The sequence below is a fragment of the Phacochoerus africanus genome, chromosome 8 (genome assembly GCF_016906955.1).
Source record: "Phacochoerus africanus isolate WHEZ1 chromosome 8, ROS_Pafr_v1, whole genome shotgun sequence".
In the NCBI taxonomy this organism is placed as follows: domain Eukaryota; kingdom Metazoa; phylum Chordata; class Mammalia; order Artiodactyla; family Suidae; genus Phacochoerus; species Phacochoerus africanus.
Genome location: NC_062551.1, coordinates 58,546,105 through 58,558,251, shown reverse-complemented (window position 1 = coordinate 58,558,251; position 12,147 = coordinate 58,546,105). Strand labels below are relative to the sequence as shown.

Here is a 12,147-nt window from a genome sequence, read left to right as displayed (position 1 = left end):
CACCTTCCCCAAGAACAGGTGGTGGCGTGTGGTCCTGGGACGGACAGTTCTGCCAGTTTGGGCACAAACCCACACTCTGCTTGTCCCAGAGGCGGAGAATGAGGCTTCTCCCTCGGGAGGCTCACCTGGAGGGGAGCTCAGCCTCACCTGAGCATTGGAGCATCTGCTGGAAGCCCGGCCCTGCCTCTGTCTCCTGAGCGGGAAGCCAGGACAGGAGGGGCCGAGCTCTTCCCCTTTGTGTGAGGCGCTGAGTGTGGAAACCCCAAGGTGGGCCCCCGGGCAGCACATCCTCTTCTCTTGTGTCATCAGGCAGGCTCTGTCCTTCCCCCATAATCTCTCCAGGACGGGCACCGCTGCAGGGGCTGGGCTATGGCCCCCCATCCCACCACCCTCCTGTGCTTCAGTGAGTCCTGGAATGTGGGGGGTGGTTCAGGGGCCGAGACGCTGCACTCCCCGGCTCAGTCCTGACCCCAGCCCTGGAGGCTCTGGGACCCGAGGGGGGCACAGGGGTCCCCACCCAGGGCTGCCCCTCAGTCTGCCCACAGAAGGGTCGGTCCTAGAACCAGGTACCTGGGTGTGGAGTTGATTCAGACTGAGGACCCTGGGGTCTGGGTTTGTCTGGAGACCATTTCGGGGCAGAAAGAGGGCTTGTGCTCCGAGGCGATGTGGGGGAGGGGGCTGGAAGTTACGAGGATGACGCCCCCCGCAGGCTCCTCCAGCCCCCTTGGCCACAGCCCCGCGAAGAAAGGCGCAGTGGGCGTTTTTCTCACTAGAACTTCCCTTGCAGCGCTCTGTCTGGGCCAGATGATCCGCACGTGCCGAGGTGAGTCTTCTCCCCACCCCTCCTGGCCCCCAAAGGCTGAGCCCGACGACAGCGTGTGCCGACCCTGGGGGGCAGAGGGCACCTGGCAGCTGACATAGTCCCGGAATTGCCAGCAACCCCCAGGCCTAAGCCGCCCCGTCTCTCCCTCGCTGTCCACGCTGCTCTCAGGGCCCCGCAGAGAAGGTTCAGATCCCGCAGGACCAGGCTGAGCCCGCGAGCCCAGATCTCCCTCTGCATCCCCTGCGCGGAGGGCGCGACCTCGCCCAGGGCAGAACCCGACCGACCGGGAGTCCTCCCGGGTCCCGCTTCTCCAGCCCCCCACTCCTAGCGCATCACCCGGTGCTGGGTTTTGCATGATAACTCTTAGGGTCGAATGACTGCGTCCAGCGGTTTCTGTTTTCGGGAAAATGTCCATTTTGCTGAGCGCCCTCTCACAGCTGATCTTGGATAGACTGAGCCGCGCGCGCCCCTCTTGGGTCCGGGTCTGCCCGTCCCCAGCCCCGCTGGCTCACAGGTCTCCTCGCTTTTCTTTCTCTCTCTCTCGTGGCTCCTTCCCCCTCAGCTCCGGACCCGGACCCGGTGTTTGTGCCTTGCCTGCCCCGCGTGCCCACCCCCAGCCTGGGTGATTCCTGCTGGACCTCAGCTCTCAGCTGGGGACCGGCGCCCTCCGACCTCCCCGCGGAGGCAGCTCTGCCTCCCGTCTGCCCCTGGGGTTCCCACACGCGCCCGAGGGCACACACCACAGTCTGGACACGGGGATTTGCACAATTATTCATCAACGGCCGTCCTCCCTCGAGACTTTCAGCCCCGCGAAGAAGGCAGGGATCGCGTGTGTGTCTCACGGTTGTGGGACCAGGGGTACACGGAGGCATCTGTAAAGGGGCAGAGGGGACCTAAGACGGGGTGGAAGGACACAAAGAGCCAGTGGAGGAGTGAGTGAGCCCTGCCAGCGCCCTGCCTCTAGGGGCGTCTTGCTGAAGGGGAGGCCAACTTCCCCTTTCAGGGCAGCAAGCCCTCTCCCCTGCCCCCAGCCTAGATGAGACAGACGGGGTTTCCAGAGCCTCCATCCCCAGGAAATGGAAATGAGCGGAGATGAAGGTGGAAATACACAGAAACCCAGGGAGGGCTGCTTCATGGAGGCCTTGCCCTGGACACGGGGACCCTCCCCCGCTGGGCTCTGTGCCCCAGCTCCCCCTCAGCCCTCACCTCCACTGCAGCTCTGCATGCGCGCTCCTCACCCCATACAATCCCAGGGGGACTCGCAGCTGCCTTCACACCAGCCCAGAGCAGTCCTGCCCACACACACTCCTGTTCTCCTTGTCCCTGGAGTGACGGGGTCATTCCCAGCCTGGGCCTCCCTCCCAGCCCCTGCTGTCCCCCCAGAGTGGCCTGGGCAGTGGGGGAGCTGCCCCTGAAGCAGACATGCCCTGGGGGCCGCAGCCTGCTCTGACCCCTGTGTCGCACGGAGCAAGCTGGGACCAAGTCTCGGGTCCTTAAGTCAAGTGGGAACATAGCTGCAGGGATGGGAACTGACTCGGTAGAATGGGCGTGGGAGGGTTTGGGGAGGATGGTGGAAACACTTTAAAATTGGATTGTGGTGAAGGCTGCACAACTTGGTGAGTTTCTTAAAAAAAAAAAAAAATGAATGGAGCCAGTAAAAGGAGTGACTTGTGTTGTGTGTTGAATTCCTCATAACGGAGCCTGAGATTCTGCTCTCCCCTCCTAGGGTCCCTGCCCAGACCCTCCATCACAGCTGAGCCAGGCCCTGTGGTCCCCTGGGGACAGCCTGTGACCATCGTGTGCCAGGGCCCTGCTGGGGCTGAGACATTCCGCCTGCAGTACAAGGAGAATACGCATAAGTACGAGGATGAGAGTAACACGATTCAAATTGGTCCACACCAGACAGCGGCCAGGTTCCCCATCGCTGCTGTAAGTGAAGACACTGTCCGGAATTATCAGTGCCTCTATCATCAAAGTGGCATTTGGTCTGAGTCCAGTGAGACCTTGAAGCTGGTGTTGACAGGTGAGGACGTCTCTGCTCTGCCCTCAGGGTGGCCCCAGGCTGCTGTCCCCAGCTGTGTCCTTAGGCCACAGGCCCGCAAGCCCCCTGGTCCCCGGTTCCCCCCCACACACACACTCTTCTGCCTTCATATCTGGCTCAGTCCCTCGACCCTGGTCCCATCCAGGCTCCACGAAGTCCTGGACACTCAGCCCCAGCATCTCAGTGGACACAGAGCTGGACCCCTGGGCTGGTGGGGAGTGGGCTTCCAGAGACGGGGAAGGACAGAGCCCTTTCAAGGGACCCTGTGCCTTTTCCCTCAGGATGATGGTAAATTGCCTTCACGGGGCAGAGTCTGTGGGGCCCCCAGGCTATGTGTTCCCTGTGGTGTGGTTCACCCCCCCTTGGGCAAGTCCCATGGTCAGGCGGCCCCTGATCATGGCTAGATGGTGCTTTGGGGGACCTTTGGGGTGAGGCTGTCCCTGCCCCTGCGTGTGCTAAGCCCCCAGGATGCCTGGAGTCAGGGTCCATCGGGGACAACCTGAACCCTCCAGGAAGGAGGAAGGGAGGCTTTCTTCCTTTAAAGCCCAGTGTCTTTTCTCCCATTTCCCCTTATCCCCATGTGACCTCAGGGTCAGGTGTATAGGGTCCTGGAATAGCCCCAAGGTACACACCTGTGGGTACCCTGTGACCCCCAATGACCTGGGGGAACTGTAGGTGCACAGTGACCCATCTGGGAGAGGTCAGCCCGCAGGATCCCAGATGTGGGGAGGAGCAGAGACCCCCAAGAGAGGGCAGGCTGAATCGTCCTTCCTCTCTTAGGGATGGAGATAGGGTTCATCCTCACCTCATCCCTTCCCTGGTCCTTCCCCAAGATGCTCAGGTGCTGGCAGGTGAAGCAGGGAGTGGAGGGAAGGGGGATGCACGGAAGTGAGCCAGGAGGAAAAGGCGCTGGGAGGAGGGGGGAGCAGAGCAGCTCCACCCTCTGTCCTGGCTCAGGGGCCCTAGATCTTCCAGCCCCTCACCCCAGAGCCGGGTCAGCAAGCTCAGGGCTGGAAGCACGTGAGGGACAGTGGTCCAGCCAGAGGTCCCAGTGTCTGGCCCCTGCCCTGAGGGGACAGGGTCCTGACCCTCACAAAGGGCAGGATGGACACACAGTGGCAGTGAAATACCCTGGCATCCCTCTACAGCAGAAGCCCTTTGACTCCTGAGGGGTTTGAGAACCAGGAGGGGGATACCCACCCTAGTTCCTGAGCCTGCGTTTGATCAAAGGCAGGTCTGAACTTTCCAGCCTTGTCCTGCCCTCAGGTCCTCTGGCTGTGGGGCTGGGGTGGGGGGGCAGGGTGGGGAAGCCGAGGGCACGAACCCACCCAGGAGTCTTGGGTATGGAGAAAGGGTGGAAGGGGTCCAGCAGAGGGAGGAGCTTGGGAGGGCTTGGGATGCTGAGGTCTGCCTGAGAAGGGGGAGGCTGCCCCAGACATGCGTACGCTGTCCCTGACCCCTAGGAGCCCCTGATGAAATCAGCCTCCGACCCACAGACTCCAGCACCTGGACAGGTAAGTCACCTGGGGCTGTGCCCCGCAAAGAGCTGGCTGGGGACAAGTCCTCGGGCCACATGGGATGGGCTCCTGTCACAGTGGTCCTGGCTAGGGCTAGGTCTTGTCCACCTGTCGGTGACCCCTCCCCCCCCCCGCCTTCCTCTCTAGCCCCCACCTCCCAGGATTACACGATGGGGAACAGTGTCCGCCTGGGTGTGGCCAGTGTGGTCCTGCTGATCCTGGTGGTGATTCTGGCAGAAGCTGGGCACAGCTGGTGCAGCTCCCAACATGGACCCCAGGGATGGAGACACGAGGGTGCCCAGCAGAGGGACTGGACCCCAGGGCCCCAGGAAGGATGTTCCCTGGGATCCTGAGGCTCCTGATGGAACCTGAGGAGACACAGCACCCTCCACAGTGAACCTTGGGGGGACACTGTCCTCAGAAGGGCATGGGGGCAGGGTGATGCATCCTGGATTTCCTGAGTTTATACTCACAGCCCCTCACGTACTCCCTCTGGTCTCCCTTCTCCTCCGGTTCTAAGACAGGACCCCTCCGGTTCTAAGACAGCCTCTGCCTCTGTCTTCCCTTTCCTCCTCCTTCTGCTGCATTTCAGAAGCTCCACGTGGCTGAGCTCAAGCCATCTCCTTGGTGTCCCCTCCTCCCCCTTTGATGACGTCAGCACCTGGGGCATCCCTTCCATGTCTCAGCACAGGACTCCCGGCTGGACTTTTCCACCTTCCCCCCTCCCCCTGGAGCCCCACATTCCCAGCTGCCTCTGGGAACCACGAACTTGCAGCTCAGGGCCCTGACTGACACCTGTCACCTCTCACCTGCCTGAGCTGGTGAGCTCCCAGCTGCACCTGTCTGGCTCTCCCCCACATCCCATGTCTTGTCCTCCTGGAATGGGGTCTGCCCTCCTTGGTCTGGTGTCTCCTTGTGTCCCCACTGTCTGGGATCCAAAGCCCAGGGAAGGAAATGCAAATCAAAACCACAGTGACTCATCCCCGAGCAGACCTAAATGTTGGCAAGGACGAGGAGATACCTGGACGCCAGTGGGCACACAAAATGGTACAACCTCTGTGAAAAACGAGATGGAGTTTCCTCAAATATTACACATATGATCCGGCAATCCCACTCATAGTATGTGTGCAAAAAAAAAAAAAAATGAAAGCAGGACTTAAACGGTATCTGTAATCTCATGTTCGTAGCAGCATTGTTTTCAATAGCCAGTGTAAATACACACTCCTTAACTGGGAGACAGAGCGCAAACACAGGTGCCTCCGGATGCTGGGAAAGACACAGAAGTGGACTCTCCCCTTGAGCCTCCAGGAATGAGCGCAGCCCTACAGACACCCTGATTTTACCCACGGGACCCATCGCCAGTTGCCTGCCTCCAGAGCCATGTAGTGATAAACGGGAGTTCTAAGCCACTGTGTTTGTGCTCATTGGTTGCAGCAGAACTAGGACTCCTCCCACCTGGGGACCCACACGGTGTGTCTTCAGGAGGCCCCAAGCTCCTGGAATCGGATTCTGGGCAGAGCTTTTCTATAAGCTCTCTGACTCACTCCTAACGTTTCTTCCCAGACCTCTGACCACCCATGTCCCACAGCCCAGCCTGGCACCCATCCTGTCCAGGGCTTCATCTCTGAGGTGCTGCAGTGGTGGTGGGTGAATGCAGCTCTAGATCCTGGATGCCAGATAAAGGTCACATTTACCCCTCCCCCCATATCCTCCGCATGAGGCAGGGCTGGGGCGCAAAGCTACTTTTCTTCTGGAACTGTACCCAAGCCTCCTCTCTGCTACTCTGACTCTGTCATCTCAGGGAGCAGTGGGGGAGGGGGGCAGGCTTTTTCATTGCAATGACCGCCTGCCCGCAATGACCCCCTGCATCCTTGGAGCTCAGTAGGGGGAACATACACCAGTCCTCATGAAATTCCTGGTGCTCAGCTTCCCAGACTTGGCCATCAGGGGCCCTTTCAAGCTCCCAGGGGTGCTTTTATAGATGCACTTTTTCTTCATTTGATCACTGTCTTGCTTTCTAGGTTAAAAGGGAGTTCCAGGTGTATCTTGTGTTCCTTCTATCCTGACCAGCAATCCACCTTTTCTCTGAGAGTATTGGGGAAGTATTTAGAAAATCAGATCTGGGGGTTAAGTGGATTCTGGATGTTGAGCTGAATCTGCCAGATAATTCTCCAGTAGAGATGGGATTATTGGGGATTGACAGAGAATTGCAGTTTGGGGTCTGTCTCCATGGCGAGCATGTGCAGGTTCCAGCCAGGCAAGGGAACGAGATGCTTTTACAGACAGGACAGGGAGATGGGAAGCTGGAATAAACAGGGAATCCATGCTTTTCCCTGGCTGAGTCCTTGCCAGTTACCATCTCAGGGCACGAAAGCTCCCCCTGCTGACTGTTTAGTCAAGGTTTCTCTTTATCACTTTTTTTTTTTTTTGAGGAAGTTCTCAGTGTAGGGGTCAAATCAGAGCAGCAGCTGCTAGCCTATACCACAGCCACAGCCACAGCCATGTGGGATCCAAGTCGTGTCTGTGACCTCCAGCTCACAGCAATGCTGGATCCTTAACCCACTGAGCGAGGCCAGGGATCGAATCCTCATCCTCATGGATATTAGTGGGGCTCATTACCCCTGAGCCACAATGGGAACTCCCTTGTTCATTAACTTTTAAAAAGACCACTGGCAACAAAATACTAGCAAACTGCATCCAACAATACATTAAAAGGATTGTACATCACGATCAAGTGGGATTTATCCCAGGGATGCAAGGGTTCTTCGATATCTGCAAATCCATCAGTGTGATACACCACATTAACAAACTGAAGAATCAAAACCATATGATCCTCTCAATAGACGCGGAACAAGCCTTTGACAAACTCCAACACCCATTTCTGATAAAAATCCTTCAGAAAGTGGGCATAGAGGGAACCTACCTCAACATAATGAAGGCCATATATGACAAACCCACACCAAACATCTCCTCAATGGTGAAAAGCTGAAAGAATTCCCACCGAGATCAGGAACAAGACAAGGATGTCCGCTCTCACCACTACTCTTCAACATAGTTTTGAAGTCCTAGCCACAGCAATCAGAGAAGTAAAAGAGATAAAAAGAATCAAATTGGAAAGGAAGAAGTAAAACTATCACTATTTGCAGATGACATCCTAAAGACTCTACCACAAAACTGTTAGAGCTCATCCATGAATTTGACAAAGTCAGAGGATACAAAATTAATACACAGAAATCAATGGCATTTCTATACACCAAAAATGAAAGACCAGAAAGAGAAATTAGGGAAGCAATCCCATTTACCATCACATCCAAAAGAATAAAATACCTAGGAGTGAACTTACTGAAAGAGACAAAAGACCTGTACTCTGAAAACTATAGGACACTGATGAAAGAAATCACAGATGACACAAATAGATGGAAGACATACCATGCTCTTGGGTTGGAAGAGTCAAGATTATCAAAATGATGATACTGCCCAAGGCAATCTACAGATTCCATGCAATCCCTATCAAATTACCAAGGACATTTTTCACTGAACTGGAACAAAATATATATTTTTTAATTTTCCCACTGTACAGCAAGGGGGTCAGGTTATCCTTACATGTATACATTACAATTACATTTTTCCCCCAACCTTTCTTCTGTTGCAACATGAGTATCTAGACAAAGTTCTCAATGCTATTCAGCAGGATCTCCTTGTAAATCTATTCTAAGTTGTGTCTGATAAGCCCAAGCTCCCGATCCCTCCCACTCCCTCCCTCTCCCACCAGGCAGCCACAAGTCCCTTCTCCAAGTCCATGATTTTCTTTTCTAAGGAGATGTTCATTTGTGCTGGATATTAGATTCCAGTTATAAGTGATATCATATGGTATTTGTCTTTGTCTTTCTGGCTCATTTCACTCAGTATGAGGTTCTCTAGCTCCATCCATGTTGCTGCAAATGGCATTATGTCATTCTTTTTTATGGCTGAGTAGTATTCCATTGTGTATATAGACCACATTTTCCCAATCCAATCATCTGTCGGTGGACATTTGGGTTGTTTCCATGTCTTGGCTATTGTGAATAGTGCTGCAATGAACATGCGGGTGCACGTGTCTCTTTTAAGTAGAGTTTTGTCCGGATAGATGCCCAAGAGTGGGATTGTGGGGTCATATGGAAGTTCTATGTATAGATTTCTAAGGTATCTCCAAACTGTGGAACAAAATATTTTAAAGTTTGTTTGGAAGCACAAAAGACCCAGAATAGCCAAAGACATCCTGAAAAAGAAAAATGGAGCTGGAAGTATCAGGCTCCCAGACTTCAGACTATACTACAAAGAAACGATCATCAAAACCGCATGGTACTAGCACAAAGACAGACATAGAGATCAGTGGAACAGGATAGAAAGCCCAGAATTCAACCCACGCACCTACAGCCAATTCATCTATGACAAAGGAGGCAAGAACATACAGTGGAGAAAAGACAGCCCCTTCAATAAGTGGTGCTGGGAAAACTGGACAGCCACATGGAAAATAATGAAATTAGAACACTCCCTAACACTATGCACAAAAATCAACTCCAAATGGATTAAAGACCTAGATATAAGACCAGACACTATAAAACTCTTACAGGAAAACATAGGCCAAACACTCTCTGACATAAATGACAGCAACATCTTCTCAGCTCCACCTCTTAGAGTAATGACAGTAAAAACGAAAACAAACAAATGGGACCTAATCAAATTTAAAAGTTTCTGCACAGCAAAGGAAACCCTAAACAAAACAAAAAGACAGCCCACAGAAGGGGAGAAAATCTTTGCAAATAAATCAACTGACAAGAGATTAATCTCCAAAATTTATAAACACCTTCTGCAGCTCCATACCAAAACAACAAACAATCCCATCAAAAAGTGGGCAGAAGATCTAAACAGACAGTTCTCCAAAGAAGACATATGGATGGCCAAAAAGCACATGTAAAGATGTTCAACATCACTCATCATTAGAGAAATGCAAATCAAAACCACTATGAGGTACCATCTTACATCAGCCAGAATGGCCATCATCAAAAAGTCAACAAACAATAAGGGCTGGAGAGGGTGTGGAGAAAAAGGAACCCTAGTACACTGTTGGTGGGAATGTAAATTGGCGCAACCACTGTGGAAAACAGTATGGAGATTCCTCAGAAAACTAAAAACAGAACTACCATTTGATCCAGCAATCCCACTCCTGGGCATCTATCCAGAGAAAACCAGAACTCGCAAAGGCACATGTACTCTGATGTTCATTGCAGCAATTTTCTCAATAGCCAAGACATGGAAACAACCTAAGTGTCCATCGACAGAGGAGTGGATCAAGAAGAGGTGGTACATATACACAATGGAATATGACTCAGCCATTAAAATGAATGAAATACCAGCATTTTTAGCAACATGGATGGACCTAGAAATTACCATGCTAAGTGAAGTCAGCCATACAATGAGACACCAGCATCGAATGCTTTCACTGACATGTGGAATCTGAAAAAAAGACAGACTGAACTTCTTTGCAGGACAGACGCTGACTCAGACATTGGAAAACCTATGGTCTCTGGAGGAGACAGTTTGGGGGGTGGGGGGATGTGCTTGGGTTGTGGGATGGAAATCCTGTGAAATCAGATTGTTATGATCATTATACAACTACAGATGTGATAAATTCATTGAGTAATAAAAAAAGAAAACTTAAATCCAAGAGAAAAAAAAAAAAGAAATGTGCAAAACTGAACCCACACAAACATATATCTATCAACCATGTCTGAATGGCACAAAATTAGATTTGAAGAAATTAAGAGACACCCTCATCCTTGGACAGAATGACTCAGCATCACAAACATGGCAGTTCTGCATCTCTAACTGATTAAAGCCCATCAGCCCTCAAAACACATCAACAAGCATCTCTGCCTGAACTAGACAGGTTGATACCGAACTTCATATGGAAAAGTAAAAATGTAAAAAGAACTTTTGTGTTTTAGGAAAACACAAAAGGAGAAGAGTCTTAGGGTGGTAGGGGTGGGGGTACTAACTCAACCAGAAATTAAAACACTCCAGGTGGACTCTGTGTCATGGGGAAATAAGAAAGCTCAGGTGCTTCTCCTTATTCCAGCAGAAGAAACACAAGAAGGATGGGGCCATATGTCACACGCATTTTAAAGTGTCACAAACAATGCAATTTTTATGCGAATGGATGCATTTGGGAGAAGAGAAGGTTTTGCTACAGCCTATAGCCAGGAACGGCTAAAACTATTAAGTGGAATTTAATAAGGAACATGCTGTGGACAAACTCTCAAAATATCTCCTCACAAACCAGTGTTTAATTACAAAGAGCAAATAACATCTTTACTCTGGAGAAGCCTGGGGCACGCTAAGCTCACCAGCCTAGGGAAGCCAGAATCACCAGGAAGGAGAAGCAAAGGCACTATGACTCAGTGGCATCACACTGCAAATGCAGAGCCTGAATCTAACCAGGAAGTGGTGTGTGCAAAACTTCTATTCCATGTATATCAGAATTCCCCTCTCTCATCAACCCTCGTGTGACCAAGACTGTAAGAAAGGAGCCCAAGGTCTCTGTTCATGCCCTTGTTTTACATGACCTTAATCCAAACAGGAGCCCCTGACCTAGGAGCATGGAGAGATGAACACAAACCACCGAAGTGTGGGGACAGGTGATAGCTTGGGCAGGAGCCATTCATCTTCTGACCGTCCAGCTCTAATCCCAGCACAGGGGTCTCTTCACTTGATGGCATGTGTGGACAATGCCTGGAGCACACAGCTGGGGGTTATGACACGCAGGCATGGTTGTCTGCAAAAGGAGAAGTCCTACATCTTAGTTGGGATGGCAACGGAGACCAAGATGTAGGGAGAGAGCTGCTCTGCTTCCTGTGAGAACCTCGGTGTGCAGACCTGCAGTGGGGGTGGTGGGCAGCTGCCCACAGCATCCTCTTAGTCAGCGTGGTCTTGCAGCCTCTGTCCTCTTGCCCTTGCACCCAGCCCAGGGTGGGCAAGGAAGTCACTATGATAGTGAAACTCAGTACCCAGCCCTGCTTCACTCTGTGGGGAACAGTAACAAGTCATTATTATTATTATTATTATTATTTATTTTGTACTTCAAGAATAAGCCCTGAATTCTGCTTTAAAAATCTCCCTAGAAGAGGGACATGCACATGGCCAGGAGGAAGAATATGAAAAAATGCTCAACATAACAAATCGTTAGAGAAATGCAAATCAAAACTACAGTGAGGTACCACTTCACACTGGTCAGAATGGCCATCATTAAAAAATCAACAAATAACAAATGCTGGAGAGGGTGTGGAAAAACTGGTACCCTCCTTCACTGGTGGTGTGAATGTAAATTGGCACAACCATTATGGAAAACAGTATGGAGGTGCCTCATTAAACTAAATATAGAACTACCATATGAGCCAGCAATCAAACTCCTGGGCATATATCCAAATAAAACTTTCATTGAAAAAGATACACGCACCCCTATGTTCATTGCAGCACTATTCACAATAGTCAGGACATGGATACAACCTAAATGTCCATCGACAGATTAATGCATTAAGAAGATGTGGTATATATACACAATGGAATACTACTCAGCCATAAAATAGAACAAAATACTGCCATTTGCAGCAACATGAATGGAACTAGAGACTCTCATACTAAGTGACGTAAGTCAGAAAGAGATAGACAAATACCGTATGATATTACTTATATCTGGAATCTAATATATGGCACAAATGAACCTATCT

At 51.5% G+C, this 12,147-nt stretch overlaps 1 protein-coding gene across 2 annotated transcripts; it reads left to right on the top strand.

Moving 5' to 3' along the window:
* Nucleotides 1–278: 278 nt before the first annotated feature.
* On the top strand, nucleotides 279–5,494 carry LOC125134092 (leukocyte-associated immunoglobulin-like receptor 2). 2 transcript variants are annotated; one of them, XM_047792958.1, is made up of 5 exons: nucleotides 279–403; nucleotides 788–823; nucleotides 2,550–2,846; nucleotides 4,328–4,378; nucleotides 4,529–5,494. In XM_047792958.1, exons 1-5 carry the CDS (start codon nucleotides 370–372, stop codon nucleotides 4,732–4,734), a joined length of 624 nt encoding a protein of 207 aa, XP_047648914.1. In that variant the 5' UTR covers nucleotides 279–369; the 3' UTR covers nucleotides 4,735–5,494. The 2 variants fall into 2 exon arrangements, with proteins under 2 accessions (XP_047648914.1, XP_047648915.1); XM_047792959.1 differs by having other exon boundaries at nucleotides 4,974–5,488.
* The last annotated feature ends 6,653 nt before the right edge of the window (nucleotides 5,495–12,147 follow it).